Source organism: Oncorhynchus mykiss, chromosome 7, assembly GCF_057628025.1.
Source record: "Oncorhynchus mykiss isolate SJ-2025 chromosome 7, ASM5762802v1, whole genome shotgun sequence".
In the NCBI taxonomy this organism is placed as follows: Eukaryota; Metazoa; Chordata; class Actinopteri; order Salmoniformes; family Salmonidae; genus Oncorhynchus; species Oncorhynchus mykiss.
The window spans coordinates 82,812,671-82,837,006 of record NC_143028.1 but is presented as its reverse complement, the minus strand read 5'-3'; the positions used below and the strand labels follow the sequence as shown (position 1 = coordinate 82,837,006).

At 42.3% G+C, this 24,336-nt stretch overlaps 1 protein-coding gene across 1 annotated transcript in view; it reads right to left on the bottom strand.

The window, feature by feature from the left end:
- The window catches only part of dennd6a (DENN domain containing 6A), a 47,500-nt gene extending 29,779 nt beyond the window's left edge, over positions 1 to 17,721 (bottom strand). Inside the window, exons 1-10 of the mRNA XM_090242149.1 lie at positions 17,375 to 17,721; positions 17,112 to 17,150; positions 16,968 to 17,010; positions 5,560 to 5,672; positions 3,224 to 3,304; positions 2,995 to 3,100; positions 2,410 to 2,489; positions 2,164 to 2,223; positions 1,096 to 1,151; positions 639 to 761 (exon numbers count right to left, since the gene is read on the bottom strand). Coding sequence (XP_090098275.1) covers positions 639 to 761; positions 1,096 to 1,151; positions 2,164 to 2,223; positions 2,410 to 2,489; positions 2,995 to 3,100; positions 3,224 to 3,304; positions 5,560 to 5,672; positions 16,968 to 17,010; positions 17,112 to 17,150; positions 17,375 to 17,602 — 929 coding nt within the window. The 5' untranslated portion in view covers positions 17,603 to 17,721. The remainder of the gene's footprint in view (positions 1 to 638; positions 762 to 1,095; positions 1,152 to 2,163; positions 2,224 to 2,409; positions 2,490 to 2,994; positions 3,101 to 3,223; positions 3,305 to 5,559; positions 5,673 to 16,967; positions 17,011 to 17,111; positions 17,151 to 17,374) is intronic.
- Positions 17,722 to 24,336: the final 6,615 nt, after the last annotated feature.

Sequence of the window (24,336 nt, the reverse complement as noted above, 5' to 3'; positions counted from 1 at the left end):
TATCTAATATTAGGTTTGGAGTTATTTGTTCACTCAGGTACCCTTTATCTAATATTAGGTTTGGAGTTATTTGTTCACTCAGGTACCCTTTATCTAATATTAGGTTTGGAGTTGTTTGTTCACTCAGGTACCCTTTATCTAATATTAGGTTTGGAGTTATTTATTCACTCAGGTACCCTTTATCTAATATTAGGTTTGGAGTTATTTATTCACTCAGGTACCCTTTATCTAATATTAGGTTTGGAGTTATTTGTTCACTCAGGTACCCTTTATCTAATATTAGGTTTGGAGTTATTTATTCACTCAGGTACCCTTTATCTAATATTAGGTTTGGAGTTATTTGTTCACTCAGGTACCCTTTATCTAATATTAGGTTTGGAGTTATTTGTTCACTCAGGTACCCTTTATCTAATATTAGGTTTGGAGTTATTTGATCACTCAGGTACCCTTTATCTAATATTAGGTTTTGATTGAAAATATAAAAACATTTAGTGTAAAAAAATATGCAAAAAAGAGACAATTGTAAAGGGGGACATACTTTTTCACGACACTGTATTTTACTTTATACCTGTGTACTTTTTTTATTTAAAAAAAAAATGGTTATGTTTATCTTTCTAGCCACACCCTCCTTGTCTCACCTGACCAATGCCAGAACAGTATCGGAAGATTCTGCCGGTGATGGTGCCATGACAACCAGAGCCTCTCCTAGCAACACCAGCTCCCATAACATCTGAATGTGGAAGAAGACTGGGTGGAAACACCTGCAGAGGGGAAGAGATGGAACTGTATCTGCTCTCCACTTCCTCCTGGCTGGACCCTCTACAGAAACCCCATGTTACCATGGCAACCAGTCCGTGTGTGTGTGTGTCAACAACATAAAGCAGCTAAGTGTCCTCCTGGCTGGAGTCAACCTGCACTCCCACTCCCTACCAATGGGTGGCATCAGAGAGCTGGGAAGGTAGTAAAACAACAACACATCCAGCACCCTATTCCCTATATAGCGCACTACTTTTGCAGACCCTGGTCATAAGTAGTGCACGATATAGGGAATAGTGTGCCATTTGTGATTGAACACCACTACTAACATGTACTCACGTGAACAAGTCTACCTCGTGGACCGTGGGGAGGACTATGGACACCAGGTTGTCATTCTGTAACAAAAACAGTCATGGGGTATAATTAGGGTTACAGGGTTTTGGACAGACTACCAGCAGTGTATCAGAGTGACTTGGTAGGAGTCTGAAATGGCATCCTATTCATTATATATGGTACACCGGTCAAAACACAGTTCACTATAGGGAACAGGGTGCCATTTTGTAGTGTTGTTCGTAGCATGGTGACAGGGAACAGGGTGCCATTTTGTAGTGTTGTTCGTAGCACGGCGATAGGGAACAGGGTGCCATTTTGTAGTGTTGTTCGTAGCACGGTGATAGGGAACAGGGTGCCATTTTGTAGTGTTGTTCGTAGCACGGCGATAGGGAACAGGGTGCCATTTTGTAGTGTTGTTCGTAGCACGGCGATAGGGAACAGGGTGCCATTTTGTAGTGTTGTTCGTAGCACGGCGATAGGGAACAGGGTGCCATTTTGTAGTGTTGTTCGTAGCACGGCGATAGGGAACAGGGTGCCATTTTGTAGTGTTGTTCGTAGCACGGCGATAGGGAACAGGGTGCCATTTTGTAGTGTTGTTCGTAGCACGGCGATAGGGAACAGGGTGCCATTTTGTAGTGTTGTTCGTAGCACGGTGATAGGGAACAGGGTGCCATTTTGTAGTGTTGTTCGTAGCACGGTGATAGGGAACAGGATGCCATTTTGTAGTGTTGTTCGTAGCACGGTGATAGGGAACAGGGTGCCATTTTGTAGTGTTGTTCGTAGCACGGCGATAGGGAACAGGGTGCCATTTTGTAGTGTTGTTCGTAGCACGGCGATAGGGAACAGGGTGCCATTTTGTAGTGTTGTTCGTAGCACGGCGATAGGCAACAGGGTGCCATTTTGTAGTGTTGTTCGTAGCACGGCGATAGGGAACAGGGTGCCATTTTGTAGTGTTGTTCGTAGCACGGCGATAGGCAACAGGGTGCCATTTTGTAGTGTTGTTCGTAGCACGGCGATAGGGAACAGGGTGCCATTTTGTAGTGTTGTTCGTAGCACGGCGATTCTCATCCTCACCTGTGTGGACTGTACCAGCTGAGAGGTTCCAGGCTTGTCATAACATGTTGGGATCCGAACCTAGAAAAACAGAAAGAAATATTATTTATTAAGTTGCTCAAGTACTTTGTAACAACTGTTGGTGTAAAAAATATATATTTTATAAATATTTGATTGATTGGTAATCGTAGAAGAGGCCTATATAAATATTTAGCTGTACTGTACCCATTATAGAGATGGTTAATATTTTCCCTGGGTTAGACATACCTTCATAACAGTACCCATTATAGGGAGGACCAATATTTTCCCTGGGTGAGGAGTGGGCCAGCGGTCGATGTCGTTGCAGGCTGTCGCACACAGAAACAAGCCACGTGAAGACAGACAGACTACAGGGTTCACCGGGCCAATAAAAACCAGACTAAAAACACACAACAACTGAACAGCAGAAAAAATAACAGGAAACAGACAGATCAGACAACACTTTATAAAAAAGTGGCCACAGACTAGCCTCTCTACTAAAGGGAGGGGCCACAGACTAGCCTCTCTACTAAAGGGAGGGGCCACAGACTAGCCTCTCTACTAAAGGGAGGGGCCACAGACTAGCCTCTCTACTAAAGGGAGGGGCCACAGACTAGCCTCTACTAAAGGGAGGGGCCACAGACTAGCCTCTCTACTAAAGGGAGGGGCCACAGACTAGCCTCTCTACTAAAGGGAGGGGCCACAGACTAGCCTCTCTACTAAAGGGAGGGGCCACAGACTAGCCTCTCTACTAAAGGGAGGGGCTAGTCTGTGGCCCCTCCCGGTTTCAGCTGATGTTTCCCCATTGGAACAGAATGAAATGAGGAGACCCACCAGCCTCCAGACATGGCTCCTGCTTCTCAAAGTACTCTGGAGCGACGAGCTTCAGCAGGGAGTGGAAGAACGTGACGTAGGGAAGCTTGCTGATAAGGACCAGGGACTGGAAACACACACACAGACACACAGACACAGTTCAAAATCATATTGCAATAAGGTCAGGAAGTTTTAGAAAAACTGTGCTAAAACGTAGTCTGATAGCTGGTGTTGAACTGTGTTAACTCACCTTCTGAAAGTAACCCCTCTTGAGTGACTTGTCCCGGACTTGTCTGAAGTAGACGTAACCATAGTAATGGCCTTGGTCCCTCTACACACACACACACAAACTCACATTTAGTATGGGCACACACACACGTACAATAAAACACACACACACACAATATTTCATTAGTCATTGACGTAAGCCTAAACACGACATGGTTGGAAGTGAACAGTTGACAAGTGAATTGAGGCAGTGGATAATACTGGCACCATACCAGCTCCTTCTCTATAGGACAGGTTGTATACTGGCATCATACCAGCTCCTTCTCTATAGGACAGGTTGTATACTGGCATCATACCAGCTCCTTCTCTATAGGACAGGTTGTATACTGGCATCATACCAGCTCCTTCTCTATAGGACAGGTTATATACTGGCATCATACCAGCTCCTTCTCTATAGGACAGGTTATATACTGGCATCATACCAGCTCCTTCTCTATAGGACAGGTTATATACTGACATCATACCAGCTCCTTCTCTATAGGACAGGTTATATACTGGCATCATACCAGCTCCTTCTCTATAGGACAGGTTATATACTGGCATCATACCAGCTCCTTCTCTATAGGACAGGTTATATACTGGCATCATACCAGCTCCTTCTCTATAGGACAGGTTATATACTGGCATCATACCAGCTCCTTCCTATAGGACAGGCTATAAACTGGCATCATACCAGCTCCTTCTTTATAGGACAGGTTATATACTGGCATCATCCCAGCTCCTTCTCTATAGGACAGGTTGTATACTGGCATCATACCAGCTCCTTCTCTATAGGACAGGCTGTTTACTGGCATCATACCAGCTCCTTCTCTATAGGACAGGTTATATACTGGCATCATACCAGCTCCTTCTCTATAGGACAGGTTATATACTGGCATCATACCAGCTCCTTCTCTATAGGACAGGTTATATACTGGCATCATACCAGCTCCTTCCCTATAGGACAGGTCTATAGGACAGGTTATATACTGACATCATACCAGCTCCTTCTCTATAGGACAGGTCTATAGGACAGGTTATATACTGGCATCATACCAGCTCCTTCTCTATAGGACAGGTTATATACTGGCATCATACCAGCTCCTTCTCTATATGACAGGTTATATACTGGCATCATACCAGCTCCTTCTCTATAGGACAGGTCTATAGGACAGGTTACACTCCCAAGGAATATTTATTTTGTTTTCCAACTTTAGTATTTTCCAGTGTGTGACCAGAGCTGGCAGTCAGAGTGCAGTAGGAAGTCATGGCCGGCCGGTGACTGGCTGAGGAGTGTAACGGCCGGCGACTGGCTGAGGCGTGTAATGGCCGGCCGGTGATTGGCTGAGGTGTGTTCTGGCTGGTTGGTGATTGGCTGAGGTGTGTTCCGGCTGGTTGGTGACTGGCTGAGGTGTCTACTGGCTGAGGTGTGTTCCGGCTGGTTGGTGACTGGCTGAGGTGTGTTCCGGCTGATTGGTGACTGGCTGAGGTGTGTTCCGGCTGGTTGGTGATTGGCTGAGGTGTGTTCCGGCTGGTTGGTGACTGGCTGAGGTGTCTACTGGCTGAGGTGTGTCATGGCATGGGGAAAGTGTTGGCTGAGACTGTATGGCTCTCACAGAGATTCTCATCTCTCAGGTGTGAGTCAATGTTTACCTGTACAGTCATGAGGAGTTTCCCCTTAGCGGACATAAATGCCATTCTAACCCAGATAGCTCTATATCTATTCTAACCCAGCCATTCCTATTCTAACCCAGATAGCTCTATATCTATTCTAACCCAGCAATTCCTATTCTAACCCAGATAGCTCTATATCTATTCTAACCCAGCCATTCCTATTCTAACCCAGACAGCTCTATATCTATTCTAACCCAGCCATTCCTATTCTAACCCAGACAGCTCTATATCTATTCTAACCCAGCCATTCCTATTCTAACCCAGACAGCTCTATATCTATTCTAACCCAGCCATTCCTATTCTAACCCAGACAGCTCTATATCTATTCTAACCCAGCCATTCCTATTCTAACCCAGACAGCTCTATATCTATTCTAACCCAGCCATTCCTATTCTAACCCAGATAGCCCCATTCAACATGGTCCTCAGAGTTTGATAGATCAAAAACATTTTCAAATAACCCTCCCCGTGTACTGTCAAATAAGTTGCAGACCACCCTCCCCCATAGAATTAACTCAAAACAATGTTTACGACCACAATTAACAACTGCAGCGACCCCGCCCTGCAGAGACCCCGCCCTGCAGAGACCCCGCCCAGCAGCGACCCCGCCCTGCAGAGACCCCGCCCTGCAGAGACCCCTTTTTACCTTCAGGCAGACTGGGGCGTCACGGTCAAACTGGTCCAGAAAACATCCCAGAGAAGACTTCCTGCCTGAGGCCTGGCGGAAACGGAAGCAGAACTGTGTGTCCCCTAGACAACCTGCCAAACAGGAAGAGGAAACAAATGTAGTTATCTTCCTCTTGGCTGGATTTCAGCACCGACATGGGGAAGAGGACAGGGGAGGAATGTTGTGATAGCAACAGGGTTCTGAGATGGATGTTTTGAAACCAGACTGTTAAAGCAGTGATTTATCGCACAAAGAAGCTGTTTTACTGAAAGGTCCCTGAATAGCTAATAAGAATGAAGCCTGGGTGCCAGTCTGTTTGTGCTGTCCTACCAACTCCTTACGGAATTATCATGCTTTTGACAATGACAGCAGAGTTGGCAAGAACACAAACAGATCTGGGACCAGGCTAATAAAATGTCATACAGGGGCCAAATAAGACATTGAAGTCTAACAAGGCATTTGGTGAAGACATTTTGAAGGGGTAAAACATACTGTACAGTGAAACACCAGTTCTACATTCCAGAGCAGAGCAGAGCCTGCATGTCAGCCTGTGTCTATCTGCACACCACATGGGGACAGGAGGTTTTCCCAGGTGCCTAGTGCAGCAGAGCTCCAATCTCTCCAACATGTATACATCGGAGTATTTAAAAAGGGGTTGGAATACAGGAAGTCAGATTTCAGTGGGACCTAGTGTTGATTAAATACAGGAAGTCAGATTTCAGTGGGACCTAGTGTTGATTAAATACAGGAAGTCAGATTTCAGTGGGACCTAGTGTTGATTAAATACAGGAAGTCAGATTTCAGTGGGACCTAGTGTTGATTAAATACAGGAAGTCAGATTTCAGTGGGACCTAGTGTTGATTAAATACAGGAAGTCAGATTTCAGTGGAACCTAGTGTTGATTAAATACAGTGATGTTAATATTTCCCAGAGTTTCTCCTCTGATGCAGGTAACAAGTGAGCCGAGTTCCAGCCACTTCTTGAACAATGTGCGAAATTCCAGGCTATGCTTTGTGTGCTGAGGTGGCTAAGCCAGTCAGGTACAGAGTGACACAGTAAAGTATGTCGCAGAAGAATATAGTACATCACAGTAAAGTAGAGTACATCACAGTAAAGTACAGAAAAGTACAGTACATCACAGTAAAGTAAAGTAAAGTAGAGTACATCACAGTAAAGTAGAGTACATCACAGTAAAGTAGAGTACATCACAGTAAAGTAGAGTACATCACAGTAAAGTAGAGTACATCACAGTAAAGTAGAGTACATCACAGTAGAGTACAGTACATCACAGTAGAGTACATCACAGTAAAGTAGAGTACATCACAGTAAAGTAAAGTAAAGTACATCACAGTAGAGTACAGTACATCACAGTAGAGTACAGTACATCACAGTAGAGTACAGTACATCACAGTAAAGTAAAGTACATCACAGTAAAGTAGAGTACATCACAGTAAAGTAGAGTACATCACAGTAAAGTAGAGTACATCACAGTAAAGTAGAGTACATCACAGTAAAGTAGAGTACATCACAGTAAAGTACAGTACATCACAGTAAAGTAAAGTAGAGTACATCACAGTAGAGTACAGTACATCACAGTAAAGTAGAGTACATCACAGTAAAGTAGAGTACATCACAGTAAAGTAAAGTACATCACAGTAAAGTAAAGTAAAGTAGAGTACATCACAGTAGAGTACAGTACATCAAAGTAAAGTAGAGTACATCACAGTAGAGTACAGTACATCACAGTAAAGTAGAGTACATCACAGTAAAGTAGAGTACATCACAGTAAAGTAGAGTACATCACAGTAAAGTAGAGTACATCACAGTAAAGTAGAGTACATCACAGTAAAGTAGAGTACATCACAGTAAAGTAGAGTACATCACAGTAAAGTAGAGTACATCACAGTAAAGTAGAGTACATCACAGTAAAGTAGAGTACAGTACATCACAGTAAAGAAAAGTACAGTACATCACAGTAAAGTAAAGTACAGTACATCACAGTATAGTAAAGTAAAGTAGAGTAGAGTATAGTACAGTAGAGTATAGTTCAGGACAGTACAGCACACACAAATTGAGTACCCTACCGAGCTCGACCCTACCGAGCTCGACCCTGATGTCCAAAACTTGTGAAACATCAACATCTATGATTGGTTCATATTTGGTCCGGTCCAACCAAAACGTTGTCTTGTTTGGTGGCAGAGGTCTTTAAAATAATATCCAGTGTGTAAAATAAATTCCCAAATATGTAAAAGGAGGATATTGTATAATTCTACCTTTGTGTACCTATTCAGGATGAATCTCTATAAAGAGAACGTCAGATCCATCATTATGTTTCAGCAAAATGTTCGGTGTAAATGGTATGAGTTGTATGGTTGTTGTATGGTTTGTTAAACTTAGAAATCAAATCGTATTTGTTTGGCATACATTTTTGGCCTAAAATCTGAGTTACTGTGGGAATTGCCCTACAGACTAATACAGGTGTCAATTATTTATTTATTTTTATTTTATTTTTTTAAATTGTATTAGTCACATGCTTAAGGTGATTCTCATTAAACCAGTTTAAAATGTCTGTAGCAAATTAAGTTACAAAACAATGACATATCGGCAAAAATCGACCAAGATGTCTAGTTTTGGGAAAGTGTCTTTTTAAATACATTTTACATTTGCGCCTGAATTTCTTGACATTTGTTACTCCAAAAACTCATTACCGAAATGCATCCGGATTAAATACTAGGATAATGTTTTAAAAATGTTTAATTTTCAAAAAAAACTTTAAACTTATTTGAATAAAATATATGTTGCTGTAGTTTGTCCATAAATTGTATACTAGTTTAAGTATACATTAAAATATAATATTTATTAAGTACAAAAACCTTCTGTGGACATGGGTCTCATTACCATAATACTTTTCCAAGATCCTGTAAAAACTTGAATCCGTTTAAAAAAATATAAGCTTTATTAACTCATGATGCAAGAGAAGTAGTCAGATGAGTTTAAATTATGTTAATTTATTTTCTTATATGCCTTCAGAGTTTAGTTCATATTCTAAAAACACCCTACCCTACAACTCTGCCAAAAGGGGCGGAGTTGCAATCTACTGCAGAGATAGCCTGCAGAGCTCTGTCTTACGATCCACCGCTTGCTATAGACCACCTTCTGCCCCCAGCTGTGCCCTGGACACCATATGTGAATTGATTGCCCCCCCATCTATCTTCAGAGCTCGTGCTGCTTGGTGACCTAAACTGGGACATGCTTAAAACCCCGGCCATCCTACAAACTAAGCTTGATGCCCTCAATCTCACACAAATTATCAAAGAACCTACCAGGTACAACCCCAAATCAGTAAGCACAGGCACCCTCATAGATATCATCCTAACCAACCTGCCCTCCAAATACACCTCTGCTGTTTTTCAACCAAGATCTCAGCGATCACTGCCTCACCCCCGAGCTGACAAGGTACAAATCTGTCGTTCTGCCCCTGAACAGGCAGTTAACCCACTGTTCCCAGGCCGTCATTGAAAATAAGAATTTGTTCTTAACTGACTTGCCTGGTTAAATAAAGGTAAAATAAAAAAAAATAATAATAAAATTGCCTGCGTCCGTAATGGGTCTGCGGTCAAACGACTAACCCTCATCACTGTCAAACGCTGCCTAAAACACTTCAGTGAGCAGGCCTTTCTAATTGACCTGGCCCGGGTATCCTGGAAGGATATTGACCTCATTCTGTCAGTAGAGGATGCCTGGTTATTTTTTTAAAATATTTTTTAAATGCCTTCCTCACCAGGAACAGATATAGCCCTTTGTTCACTCCAGACCTGACTGCCCTTGACCAGGACAAAAACATCCTGTGGCGTTCTGCATCAGCATCAAATAGCCCCCGCGATATGCAACTTTTCAGGGAAGTTAGGAACCGATAAACACAGGAAGTTTGCTTTCCAAAGGCTAGCTTTTTCAAAACAGAAATTTGCATCCTGTAGCACAAACTCCAAAAAGTTTTGGGACACTAAAGTCCATAGAGAATAAGAGCACCCCCTCCCAGCTGCCCACTGCACTGAGGCTAAGAAACACTGTCACCATGGAAAAATCCACAATAATTGAGAATTTCAATAAGCATTTTTCTACAGCTGGTCATGCTTTCCACCTGGCTACCCCTACCCCAGTCAACAGCACACCATTCCCCACAGCAACTCGCCCAAGCCTCCCCCATTTCTCCTTCACCCAAATCCAGATAGCCAATGTTCTGAAAGAGCTACAAAATCAGCTGGGCTAGACAATCTGGACCGTCTCTTTCTAAAATGATCTGCCAAAATTGTTCACGCCAGACCTGACTGCCCTTGACCATCCATGTTAGACACACCTCTGAAACGCTGCTCCAGACACTGAGTCAGTAATTTAGGATAGGGGGCAGCATTTTCACGTTTGGATGAAAAGCGTGCCCAGAGTAAACTGCCTGCAACTCAGGCCCAGTTGCTGATTAAAATGTATAATATTTGTATAATTTGTTTGAAATATATATTTTTCTTCCAGTGTTAAGCCTTTTCATTAAGGGAACAATGTTAAAAAAATATATTACACATATTGATTTGTTTATAACAGTTCGACTACGAAAACAGTAATTAGACTTTTGTGAAAATATTGGTAAAATTAATAATATCTGATCGAAAAAAACGTGATAACTTTAAAGTAGTTAACTTGTTTGGGATAGGGAGCAGCATTTTCACTTTGGGATGAATAGCGTGCCCAGAGTAAACTGCCTCCTATTCAGTCCCAGATGCTAATATATGCATATTATTATTAGTATTGGACAGAAAACACTCTGAAGTTTGTAAAACTGTTTAAATGATGTCTGTGAGTATAACAGAACTCATATGGCAGGCAAAAACCTGAGAAAAAAATCCAAACAGGAAGTGGGAAATCTGAGGTTTGTAGTTTTTGAACTCAGCCCCTATCACAGTGAGATATGGGTTATTTTGCACTTCCTAAGGCTTCCACTAGATGTCAACCGTCTTTAGAACGTTGTTTCAGGCTTCTCATGTGAAGGGGGGCCAGATGGGAGCTGTTTGACTAATTGATCAGCCTCATTCTCAGCCACGCGCTTTCACTTGAGAGGTAAGCTCTTTTTGCCAATGCTTTTCTACAGACAATGGAATTCTCCGGTTGGAACATTATTGAACTTATGATAAAAACATCCTAAAGATTGATTCTATACCTAGTTTGACAAGTTTCTTCGACCTGTAATATAACTTTTTGAACGTTTCCGAATGGACCAGATCTCGCTTTTGGATTTGTTTACCAAACGCCCTAACAAAAGAAGCTATTGGACATAAATGGACATAAATGAGGGACTTTATCGAACAAAACAAGCATTTATTGTGGAACTGCGATTCCTGGGAGTGCATTCTGATGAAGATCAAAGGTAAATTAATATTTATAATGCTATTTATGAATAATATTGACGACCCAACATGGCAGATATTTTTTGGGCTGTTTTGTTGCCTGAGCGCTGTACTCAGATTATTGCATGGTGTGCTTTTTCCGTAAAGCTTTTTTTGAAATCTGACACAGCGGTTGCATTAAGGAGAAGTCTATCTAAAGTTCCATGTATAATAGTTGTATTTTCATCAACATTTATTATGAGTATTTCTGTGAATTCATGTGGCTCTCTGCAAAAATCACTGCATGTTTTGGAACGTAACGCGCCAATGTAAACAGATTTTTGGATACAAATTTGAACTTTACAGAACAAAACATACATGTATTGTGTAACGTGAAGTCCTATGAGTGTCATCAGTTCTAGACAGGTTAACTATATGGCCTTCTGAGAGGTGCAGCGGTCTAAGGCACCGCGTTACTACAGACCTGGACTCATTCCCAGATCCGGCTGTGGCCGGGAGTCCCATAGGACAGTTCACAAATTGGCCCAGCGTCGTTAGGGGAGGGTTTGGCCGGTGGGGCTTAACTTAGCTCATCGCGCTCTAGCGACCGTTTGTGGCGGGCCGGGTGCCTGCGGGCTTACCCCGGTCGTCGGTTGAACAGTGTTTCCTCCGACACATTGGTGAACCCGGCTTCCGGGTTAAGCTGGCGGGTGTTGAGGAGCGTGGTTAGGCGGGTCATGTTTCGGAGGACGCATGACACCACCTCAGCCTCTCCTGAGCCCATTGGAAAGTTCCAGCAATGAGACAAGGTCAAAAAGGGGTAATGTACAACAACAAAATAATTTAAAAAGGGAAAAAAGGAAATAGCAGAGTAAACATCTGAAGCTCTGAATAATTTCTGTAAATTCACTTCAGAAAGGGTCGTCTTCTTTTTTTTTTACAGTTCAGTGAGAATGTTCCAGTGTAAACTACCAGTGACATGCTTACTTACAGGCCCTGCCCAACAACGAAGAGAGAAAAAAGAAACATAACAGGAGGAATAAATCCAATGGAGTAACAATAACATGGCTGTGTACACACCCCCCCACACACTGGACTCTACCCACACACACACACAATGGACTCTACCCACACACTGGACTCTACCCATCCCCACACACACACTGGACTCTACCAACACTGGACTCTACCCACACTGGACTCTACCCACACTGGACTCTACCCACACACTGGACTCTACCCACACACTGGACTCTACCCACACACACACACACACACTGGACTCTACCCCCCCCCACACACACACACACACACAGGACTATAACCCCCCCACACACACTGGACTCTACCCACCCACACAGGACTATACCCCCCCCCCCCCCATACACTGGACTCTACCCCCCCACACACACACACTGGACTCTACCCACACTGGACTCTACCCACACACACACACTGGACTCTACCCACACTGGACTCTACCCACACACTGGACTCTACCCACACACTGGACTCTACCCACACACTGGACTCTACCCACACACACACACACTGGACTCTACCCACACTGGACTCTACCCACACACTGGACTCTACCCACACACTGGACTCTACCCACACACTGGACTCTACCCACACACACTGGACTCTACCCCCCCCCCACACACACACACACACACACAGGACTATACCCCCCCCCCCACACACTGGACTCTACCCCCCCACACACACACTGGACTCTACCCCCCCACACACACACTGGACTCTACCCACCCACACAGGACTATACCCCCCCCCCCCCCCACACACACTGGACTCTACCCACACACACACAATGGACTCTCCCCACAAACACACACTGGACTCTACCCACACACACACTGGACTCTACCCACACACAAACTGGACTCTACCCACACACACACTGGACTCTACCCACACACACACTGGACTCTACCCACACACACACTGGACTCTACCCACACACACACACACACACACTGGACTCTACCCACACACACACACTGGACTCTACCCACACACACCCCCCCACACACTGGACTCTACCCACACACACACACTGGACTCTACCCACACACACACACACACACACTGGACTCTACCCACACACACACACAAATAAAAGCTGTCATTAAGGCAAAGGGTGGCTACTTTGAAGAATATAAATATATTTTGATTTGTTGTAGTAACCAAAAGAAGTGTTCCCCCCCCCACACACACACACACACACACAGGACTATACCCCCCCCCCCCACACACTGGACTCTACCCCCCCACACACACACTGGACTCTACCCCCCCACACACACACTGGACTCTACCCACCCACACAGGACTATACCCCCCCCCCCCCCCACACACACTGGACTCTACCCACACACACACAATGGACTCTCCCCACAAACACACACTGGACTCTACCCACACACACACTGGACTCTACCCACACACAAACTGGACTCTACCCACACACACACTGGACTCTACCCACACACACACTGGACTCTACCCACACACACACTGGACTCTACCCACACACACACACACACTGGACTCTACCCACACACACACACTGGACTCTACCCACACACACCCCCCCACACACTGGACTCTACCCACACACACACACTGGACTCTACCCACACACACACACACACACACTGGACTCTACCCACACACACACACAAATAAAAGCTGTCATTAAGGCAAAGGGTGGCTACTTTGAAGAATATAAATATATTTTGATTTGTTGTAGTAACCAAAAGAAGTGTTCATGATTCCATATGGTGTCATTTCATAGTTGATGTCTTCACTATTATTCTACAATGTAGAAATTAGTCAAAATAAATAAACTCTTGAATGAGTAGGTGTGTCCAAACTTTTGACTAGTACTGTAAGCGTGTACTTACTACTTAGAAAAGTAAGTTAGTCCAGAGAAAATATTTGAACAGCTTTATATAAACTCAGCTGTTGCCTGACACCCAATCAGCTGTGGAGTAAATTACTGACTCCGTGTCTGGAGCAGCGTTTCAGGGGCGTGTCTAACATGGGCGTGATACAGGGTGTCAGGGGCGTATCTAACATGGGTATGATACAGGGTGTCAGGGGCGTGTCTAACATGGGCGTGATACAGGGTGTCAGGGGCGTATCTAACATGGGTATGATACAGGGTGTCAGGGGCGTGTCTAACATGGGCGTGATACAGGGTGTCGGGGGCGTGTCTAACATGGGCGTGATACAGGGTGTCGGGGCGTGTCTAACATGGGCGTGATACAGGGTTTCAGGAAAATGTGGCGCCGGACATTTAACCTGCAGCATTTAAGAAATGTACCGGACCCATATGCATTGGGTGGGTAACCTGATTAGAGCGTCCACCCACGGTGCTCATTGGGTGGGTAACCTGATTAGAGCGTCCACCCACGGTGCTCATTGGGTGGGTAACCTGATTAGAGCGCTCACCCACGGTGCTCATTGGGTGGGTAACCTGATTAGAGCGCTCACCCACGGAGCTCATTGGGTGGGTAACCTGATTAGAGCGTCCACCCACGGAGCTCATTGGGTGGGTAACCTGATTAGAGCGTCCACCCACGGTGCTCATTGGGTGGGTAACCTGATTAGAGCGTCCACCCACGGTGCTCATTGGGTGGGTAACCTGATTAGAGCGCCCACCCACGGTGCTCATTGGGTGGGTAACCTGATTAGAGCGCTCACCCACGGTGCTCATTGGGTGGGTAACCTGATTAGAGCGCTCACCCACGGAGCTCATTGGGTGGGTAACCTGATTAGAGCGTCCACCCACGGTGCTCATTGGGTGGGTAACCTGATTAGAGCGTCCACCCACGGTGCTCATTGGGTGGGTAACCTGATTAGAGCGTCCACCCACGGTGCTCATTGGGTGGGTAACCTGATTAGAGCGTCCACCCACGGTGCTCATTGGGTGGGTAACCTGATTAGAGCGTCCACCCACGGAGCTCATTGGGTGGGTAACCTGATTAGAGCGTCCACCCACGGTGCTCATTGGTTGGGTAACCTGATTAGAGCGTCCACCCACGGTGCTCATTGGGTGGGTAACCTGATCAGAGCGTCCACCCACGGTGCTCATTGGGTGGGTAACCTGATCAGAGCGTCCACCCACGGTGCTCATTGGGTGGGTAACCTGATCAGAGCGTCCACCCACGGTGCTCATTGGGTGGGTAACCTGATCAGAGCGTCCACCCACGGTGCTCATTGGGTGGGTAACCTGATTAGAGCGCTCACCCACGGTGCTCAGAATGACACAAATCACATTTAGATTATGGTCATTCATATTAACAGAACATGCAAGTTGAGGCTGCAACATTACGCTTCTCTTCTTACCGAATTACAATGCCCACCTTGAAGAGGTTACAATAACTGTCACAGTTACCTTTCCTCAGCCAACAAGACAAATAACAAAATCACTAGCCTATGTCAATCTACTAACCCTCACAGTAGAAACATTTATCTAATTTTATTGGGCAGTTTGTCAAGAAGAAAAAAATGGCCTATTCCAAACAGACTAGGATCATCATCAACTAGCACGGGACAATAAATCACAAATTCATACAACCAGTAGGCCTAGGCAACACAAACACCTTAAAAAGCAATGAGGGTGACGCAACAGATCAGAACGTTTAGTTTAAAACATTTTAAGCGCAGCAATGTGCACAAGGAAGTAAGCCATAATGCAATTAGCGGGAAAATACTGTTGCCAAAAGCGGTGAAAATAACAGTTAGAAATTTGGAAAGAGGGGAGATCCAAAGATGCAACAACTAGCACGGGATACTAATAGGACTAGGATCATCATCAACTAGCACGGGATACTAATAGGACTAGGATCATCAACTAGCACGGGATGCTAATATGACTAGGATCATCATCAACTAGCACGGGATGCTAATACGACTAGGATCATCATCAACTAGCACGGGCTGCTAATAGGACTAGGATCATCATCAACTAGCACGGGCTGCTAATAGGACTAGGATCATCATCAACTAGCATGGGATGCTAATAGGACTAGGATCATCAACTAGCACGTGATGCTAATATGACTAGGATCATCATCAACTAGCACGGGATGCTAATATGACTAGGATCATCATCAACTAGCACCTGATGCTAATATTACTAGGATCATCATCAACTAGCACGGGATGCTAATATGACTAGGATCATCATCAACTAGCACGTGATGCTAATATTACTAGGATCATCATCAACTAGCACGGGATGCTAATAGGACTAGGATCATCATCAACTAGCACGAGATGCTAATAGGACTAGGATCATCATCAACTAGCATGGGTTGCCAATATGACTAGGATCATCATCAACTAGCATGGGTTGCTAATATGACTAGGATTGTGCCTTTGCCTGATGGACAATGAAAGTTGATTTGAAAACCAATAGAACAGGAGAGAAAGTGGTCTCAGTGGCATATGGAAGTCAACTAAATAATTGCCTCCAATGGTCGGATTTTACTCTGAAGCAAGGTAAGACGTGCTTTCAAACAAGTAGGCCTATGCGTTTCCAAAACGCATAGTGCCTCCAGCTCATTGTCTGATGCAATGAAGCCTACCTACAGGTTGCCTATATCCACTAGCATGGCGAATGGGAAGTGTGCTTCAATTAGCAGCCGAGGAAGAAAAAAAATAGGCTATTTTTAAACCATGGGAATGAAAACTGCATGGAACTTTATTTAGACCTTTTTTTGTCAGTAAATACATGCCGAGGCGGCAGTTATGACGATAGTTACTCATCGAGACTCCGTACTTTGCGAAGTAACGACCGTATTGACATTATTAAACTGGTGAATTGCAAGTGAACGGCCGCTTCCTTGGTTTAAAGGAAAATCGTCAAATTCAACGTTTCCTGTAAACCCAGATCCCTGTAAACCCAGATCCCTGTAAAACCAGATCCCTGTAAACCCAGATTCTGGTTCATGAGAGACTATGAAGGAAGGAGCTTACCTGAGTTGGAGTCTGGGAATGACAAGTAGCAGATACTTGTTTTCTGGAACAAAAATAAGGTGACTGTTTATTTGATGTGACGTTGCAATACAATACAAGACAGTCAGTGTGATACAGGAGGTTACTTTTGAAAACATAACTTGCCTCCTTCTCGGATAGTTTTGAATGGTGTGGGTAGATGACCTGCAAGAGAGAGAAACAACAGTTGGCTAGCTAACGTAGCTGTTAACGCGGGTAGCTAGCTAACTAGATTAAATTCCAATAGCTAAATTCCAATAGCTTGCTAAAGAACATTAGCCAGATATAGTTAGCTACGACTAACACCATTAGCTAGTGAGCCAGCTAAGCTTTAGCTATCCATCTAACGAATTGACAACAAGCAGAGAAAGGTATTTATTTCACTGCACCTCCACCGCCTGGCCGAGTTCTAGATCAAACCCGACGACACAGATACAGTGTAGCCAGGCAGAGAAGCGATCCCACGGGAGGAGAAGCGGGTCCGTGTCCTCCTCTCCTCCAGGCCCGACGGTTAATGTTATTTCTTCAGCTGGAGAGATGCTCACATCCTCGTCTCCAACCTCTTCAGGCTCTGCGAGTTGCTCCTCTATCTCCTCAGAGCCCTGCAAAGCCATCATGAAATTGCTTCCTTTAGATAACTTTTATACTGGTCACTTTATTCTTCGATAGCAAGCTAACCAATGTACCTCACACGTTAAAAAAAAACAACCCACGTAATCCGGCGTGGCTACGCTACGTAAGTACGTAACGTTCCAACCAGAAATGCAGTAGCGGCACAAGCCCACTAGTCAGCGCTACAATCATGGGCGTTTTTTAAAAAATGTTAACACATTTGCAAAACAATTTTTATTAACATACATCAACAAAAAAAGAGGAATAGTCACACATGCAAACAAGCATACAAACAAACTATTTACATTGCCAGGAATCCTAAACAAACAAATCATATTAATTAAAAATACAAGAAGTTTTAATTGCCTTTTTGTTTTTAATTTTAGTTGAAGTAGTGCCATATTGTTTAAACTCATTTATAAAGTGAAAAAGTTAGGTTTTGAATTAGACTATTTGCATTTGTGAATGTGAAATTTACCTAGTATTATTAGCAGTTTGATTAAATATACTACATCTTTATGTCAGAATTTCTAAAATAAATCATCATATCAAAACGATTAAATAGTACAACCGGTTCTATTAAAAATGTTCAAAACAATTGTGTATGTCAATCCAAAACATTCTACTATAAATACAGGCAAAAAGCAAATGCAAAATGGTCTCCTTCTCCATTCCACAGAAATCACAGTTATATTCAATATTCAGCTTGAATCTTTCCAAAACATGTTTCACAGGATAAATTCTATGTAACATTTTAAATGAAACTTTGTTACTGATACAATATTTGTTAGCAATTTTCCATGCTTTCCCCCATTGTATATCATCATAGATATTTGACCAAAATAATCTTGCTGAGGGAATTGTAGTATCACAAACAATATTCCTAATCTGTTTATTACTACATTTATCTTTGATGATAATATTTCCAATGAATATATTTTCATGTAAATATATGTTACTTAAATCAACCACAGAGGAATTTAAAAGAGATACAACACCCCTTGGAATCACATCAAAAACAATTGCATATTCTTTTGGGGGTTATTGGAATTTTAAACTTATCAAGACATTCCCCATATGATAGTAGATATCCATCCTCATTCAGTAACTGACCAACCAAAATCATTTTATTCTCAAACCAGTTATGAATCGTAAATCGTATATCTTTGTTGTTCCATATAAAGTATCTGTGATGGGGAAAATTGTGTTGATACGCTAACATCCAAGCTAAAATTGCCTGCTTATGGAATTTGGCCAACTTTACTGGGATTTTATCAACATCAAAATTACAATGAAGCAACATTTCTAAACCACCAACAGAGTCAAATTAATACTCAGGGAAGACATTCCAAATACTGTTCTGGTTCTTAATATATTTCAGAATCCGATTAATTTAAAAAGTATTATTTAGAGTAATGTAAAACCTTAAGACCTCCTTGTTCTTGGGTATTAGTGATAATATATTTCTGTAGATAGTCAGGCTTGTTCCTCCAAATAAAATTATAAAGACTCTAATCTAAGTCCTTTGCAATTTTAGGGGGTAAGTCAAGTGATAACGAGACATAAACCAATCTGGATAACCCTTCAGCTTTGGATAATAAAACCCGACCGACCATATAACGAAATATCTCTCATCAAGTTCACCAAGTTCAATTTCTTCTTTGTTTTCTCATTAATGGGGTTAAAGTTCAATTCACTCATTTGTTATTCATCCTTGCATATAACAATTCCAAGATAAATAATCTTATCTTTAATTGGGATGCCATATACTTCCTGTAAAACACAATCCTTGAGTGGAAATAAGACCGACTTATTGATATTAATTTTCAAACCTGAAACTAAGGAAAAGTCTTCAATACAGGAAACTGCTTTAAAAACCTCATTCCTGTCTCTTTAAAATATGGTGGTATCATCAGCCAGTTGACATAGTTTAAATTCATTGCCAAGTGCTGAACCACCTTGAAAATTCCCTTTCTTGATATGAAGAGCCATTATTTGAGTAACCAATACAAATAAATAATGGGCTAATTGGGCAACCTTGCCTAATGCCACGGCCAATATCAAATCTTTGAGATGTCTCGTGAGCTAATTTTACAGAGCTAGTACAACCACTATATAAAGTTTGGACTGCTTTCAAAAAAAGTCACCAAACCCCCAAAAACATATTGCTTTGAACATAAACTCATGTTCCACAGTGTCAAAAGCTTTATAAAAATCAACAAACATAAGAAAACTAGCATCAAGGATGAGGTCATTAGTCAATCATATCTAAGATCAACCTGATGTTATTACTAATGTGTCGACCATGCATAACACCAGATTGTTCTTCATCAATTATATGACGCAAGCCTTGTTTCAACCTCTTAGCAAATACAAGGGCAAATCATTTCCCATCATTATTCAACAGGCTAATGGGTCTCCAGTTGTCTATATAAAGACTATCCTTATTAGGTTTGTGAATCAAAGTAATTACACCTTGCTTTAAGGAATATCTTTCAGCCATATCTTCAGATATCAGCCAGAAATCAATACGGGATTGTATAGATAAATCTTTGGTACTCCATGTAAACATAATCTAATCTGGGTTCTTATGTCTCCAACAATCTAGAACACCTAACCTTAGACATACAGTGCCTTGCGAAAGTATTCGGCCCCCTTGAACTTTGCGACCTTTTGCCACATTTCAGGCTTCAAACATAAAGATATAAAACTGTATTTTTTTGTGAAGAATCAACAACAAGTGGGACACAATCATGAAGTTGAATGACATTTATTGGATATTTCAAACTTTTTTAACAAATCAAAAACTGAAAAATTGGGCATGCAAAATTATTCAGCCCCTTTACTTTCAGTGCAGCAAACTCTCTCCAGAAGTTCAGTGAGGATCTCTGAATGATCCAATGTTGACCTAAATGACTAATGATGATAAATACAATCCACCTGTGTGTAATCAAGTCTCCGCATAAATGCACCTGCACTGTGATAGTCTCAGAGGTCCGTTAAAAGCGCAGAGAGCATCATGAAGAACAAGGAACACACCAGGCAGGTCCGAGATACTGTTGTGAAGAAGTTTAAAGCCGGATTTGGATACAAAAAGATTTCCCAAGCTTTAAACATCCCAAGGAGCACTGTGCAAGCGATAATATTGAAATGGAAGGAGTATCAGACCACTGCAAATCTACCAAGACCTGGCCGTCCCTCTAAACTTTCAGCTCATACAAGGAGAAGACTGATCAGAGATGCAGCCAAGAGGCCCATGATCACTCTGGATGAACTGCAGAGATCTACAGCTGGGGTGGGAGACTCTGTCCATAGGACAACAATCAGTCGTATATTGCACATATCTGGCCTTTATGGAAGAGTGGCAAGAAGAAAGCCATTTCTTAAAGATATCCATAAAAAGTGTCGTTTAAAGTTTGCTACAAGCCACCTGGGAGACACACCAAACGTGGAAGAAGGTGCTCTGGTCAGATGAAACCAAAATTGAACTTTTTGGCAACAATGCAAAACGTTATGTTTGGCGTAAAAGCAACACAGCTGAACACACCATCCCCACTGTCAAACATGGTGGTGGCAGCATCATGGTTTGGGCCTGCTTTTCTTCAGCAGGGACAGGGAAGATGGTTAAAATTGATGGGAAGATGGATGGAGCCAAATACAGGACCATTCTGGAAGAGAACCTGATGGAGTCTGCAAAAGACCTGAGACTGGGACGGAGATTTGTCTTCCAACAAGACAATGATCCAAAACATAAAGCAAAATCTACAATGGAATGGTTCAAAAATAAACATATCCAGGTGTTAGAATGGCCAAGTCAAAGTCCAGACCTGAATCCAATCGAGAATCTGTGGAAAGAACTGAAAACTGCTGTTCACAAATGCTCTCCATCCAACCTCACTGAGCTCGAGCTGTTTTGCAAGGAGGAATGGGAAAAAATTTCAGTCTCTCGATGTGCAAAACTGATAGAGACATACCCCAAGCGACTTACAGCTGTAATCGCAGCAAAAGGTGGCGCTACAAAGTATTAACTTAAGGGGGCTGAATAATTTTGCACGCCCAATTTTTCAGTTTTTGATTTGTTAAAAAAGTTTGAAATATCCAATAAATGTCGTTCCACTTCATGATTGTGTCCCACTTGTTGTTGATTCTTCACAAAAAAAATACAGTTTTATATCTTTATGTTTGAAGCCTGAAATGTGGCAAAAGGTAGCAAAGTTCAAGGGGGCCGGATACTTTCGCAAGGCACTGTATATTCCTTATCTCACAAACAGTATTGCTATCCTTAGGAGGCCATCTATCTAGATTATCATGTAATACTGTGTTAAAATCTCCACCCCATATTACTTTGGCCAATGGAAATTTATACATTTGACTTATTGTCCTCTCAATGTCTCTAAATAAAATACAGTTACTTGACTTGTTATTGGAAGCACAAGTATTTACAACAATGAATTGAACGTGGTTGACCTCTACCAATAGCATAATCCATCTCCCTGTATTATCTGCTTCATGACTCAGTATATGACCCTTAAAGTTGCCTTTTAAAATAGCGACACCTGCTGACCGATTAGTACCAAATGAAAACCAAATATCATTCCCCCATTGACACTTCCAAAATGCAGTATCAGGCATGAGTCTCTTGAATGAAATAAAAGTTGGCACTCTTAGCCTTACAATACAAAAATAAAGATTTCCTTTTCAAAATATTACGGATTCCCCTGGCATTAATAGAAAAAACAGAAATGGACATTTACTATCACAGTGACTGTATGAAGAATAGTAAACTTGTATACGTTCACATGAATCAGGGTCTCACAAAGAGAAAAGTTCTTACTAGTTGCAAATAAAAACAGTCCTTTGCACCACACCAAGTGGTTGATCTAAATTATATATATATATTTATTTATTTATTTATTTATTTTAAATATAATTGCAAATAACTTTGTATCATAGATTGGTAAAACAAATAGCCGTCAAGCTAACATTAAGTGTCAGTGCGAATTTTCCTGCCATAAAAAAAAAATATATAAAAAAAGTTTGGCTCATGTATAAAAAAAAGTTTGGCTCAGACAAACAATGCTCTTTCCTCAAGAAATATAAAGTTTTATCAGATGCAAATAAAACTCAGTCCTGCACAACTCACTTACCACGGCCGGTTATGTGGTTTTGATTGGCTAGAAGTGTCCTCATCTGTAGTCGATTTCATCGGCTCTTCGTTTAGTTGCAATTTTTTGCCATTCTCTGCATTTATGCAGTAGCATCAGATCATATGTCTCAATGTTTCAGTAAATAAAATACATTGTAGTAATTAGGGGCTACAGAGTGGCGCAGTGGTCTAATACACTGCATCTCAGTTCTAGAGGCGTCACTACAGACCCTGGTTTGAATCCAGGCTGTATCACAATCGGCCCTGATCGGGAGCCCCATAGGGCGGCGCACAATTGGCCCAGCGTCGTCCAGGTTAGGGGAGGGTTTGGACGGGAATGTATTTTATTATTATTATTTACTTTACTTTTATATTATTTATTGTAACTGACTTGCCTAGTTAGATAAAGTTACAACTGTCCCCCCCTTTTACTTTATCTAACTAGGCAAGTCAGTTACAATGCCCGGGATCGAACCAGGGTCTGTAGTGACGCTTCGAGCACTGAGATGCAGTGCCTTAGACAGCTGTGCCACTCGGGAGCCAATTGGGTTATTGGTTGTCTCCCCCCTTTAACACAATGTTGAGATAGGTTCCTCGTCTCCAGAACTGGAGTCCGAGCCGAATTGCAAACCCCACTGTCCCGGTAGTGGCACTGCCACCAGTGTAGAGATTCAAGTACAAGCCTTGGTCTGGCTCTTCCCCCCCCCTTAATCAAAACCAAATGTTAAAAACTCACATCTCGGATAGTGGCTTCGGTGGCAACTACTGCCTTATCTTTCATTTAATTGTATTTAATTTGTTGAAATAAAAAAAATCCTATAATTTAAAACCCTGTAGGTCGAACACTGCATCAAAACACAAAAACCATGTTTTGTGACATCATGAGATTCATGATCATAATCTAAGGGCAAATCCTTTAATTCCTCTATTAGCCACAACACTGGCAAAGCAATGAGATTACAGAGAGGAGGAGTCCAAGACCCTGGTGAATCCCAGAATGACTGTGACAGCTGTTATCCATTCCCCAAAGACATCCCAGTCTCTATTTTTGAGGTTTGTGAGAGATTTAGGGCCAGGAAATGTGCTATGTGGTTTTACTTAGGGCCTTGAGTTTTTCCTAGCTACTTTATAGCTTTAGCTATCACCCACTAAATGTATATGTGTTTCTCTCCTTAGACATGTCACTGAGCTGGTGTAACTACTATGCAAAGTACTCTCAAGTTCAAGTTTGTTTATTTGTCATAGAAACATGATGTACACTGAGTGTACAAAACATTAGGAACACCTTCCTAATATTGAGTCAGTCTGTCATGGAAAGAGCAGGTGTTCTTGATGTTTTATACACTCAATGTACCTGGAGTATGCAGGCAAATAAAATGCTTCCTTGCAGGTTCACCTCTCAACACTGCAACTCACAATAGAATCGTACTAGAAAATAAAAGCTCAATTAATTAAAATAGGCTACCATAATGTTTTTTCAGAAATATAATACAAGAAGGCAATGAAACAAATTGAAGTAGGACATTTAGACATGTGCAGGGGAATTAAGAAATGTATTGTTCAATAATAAATAGACATGGTGTAGTGGTAATA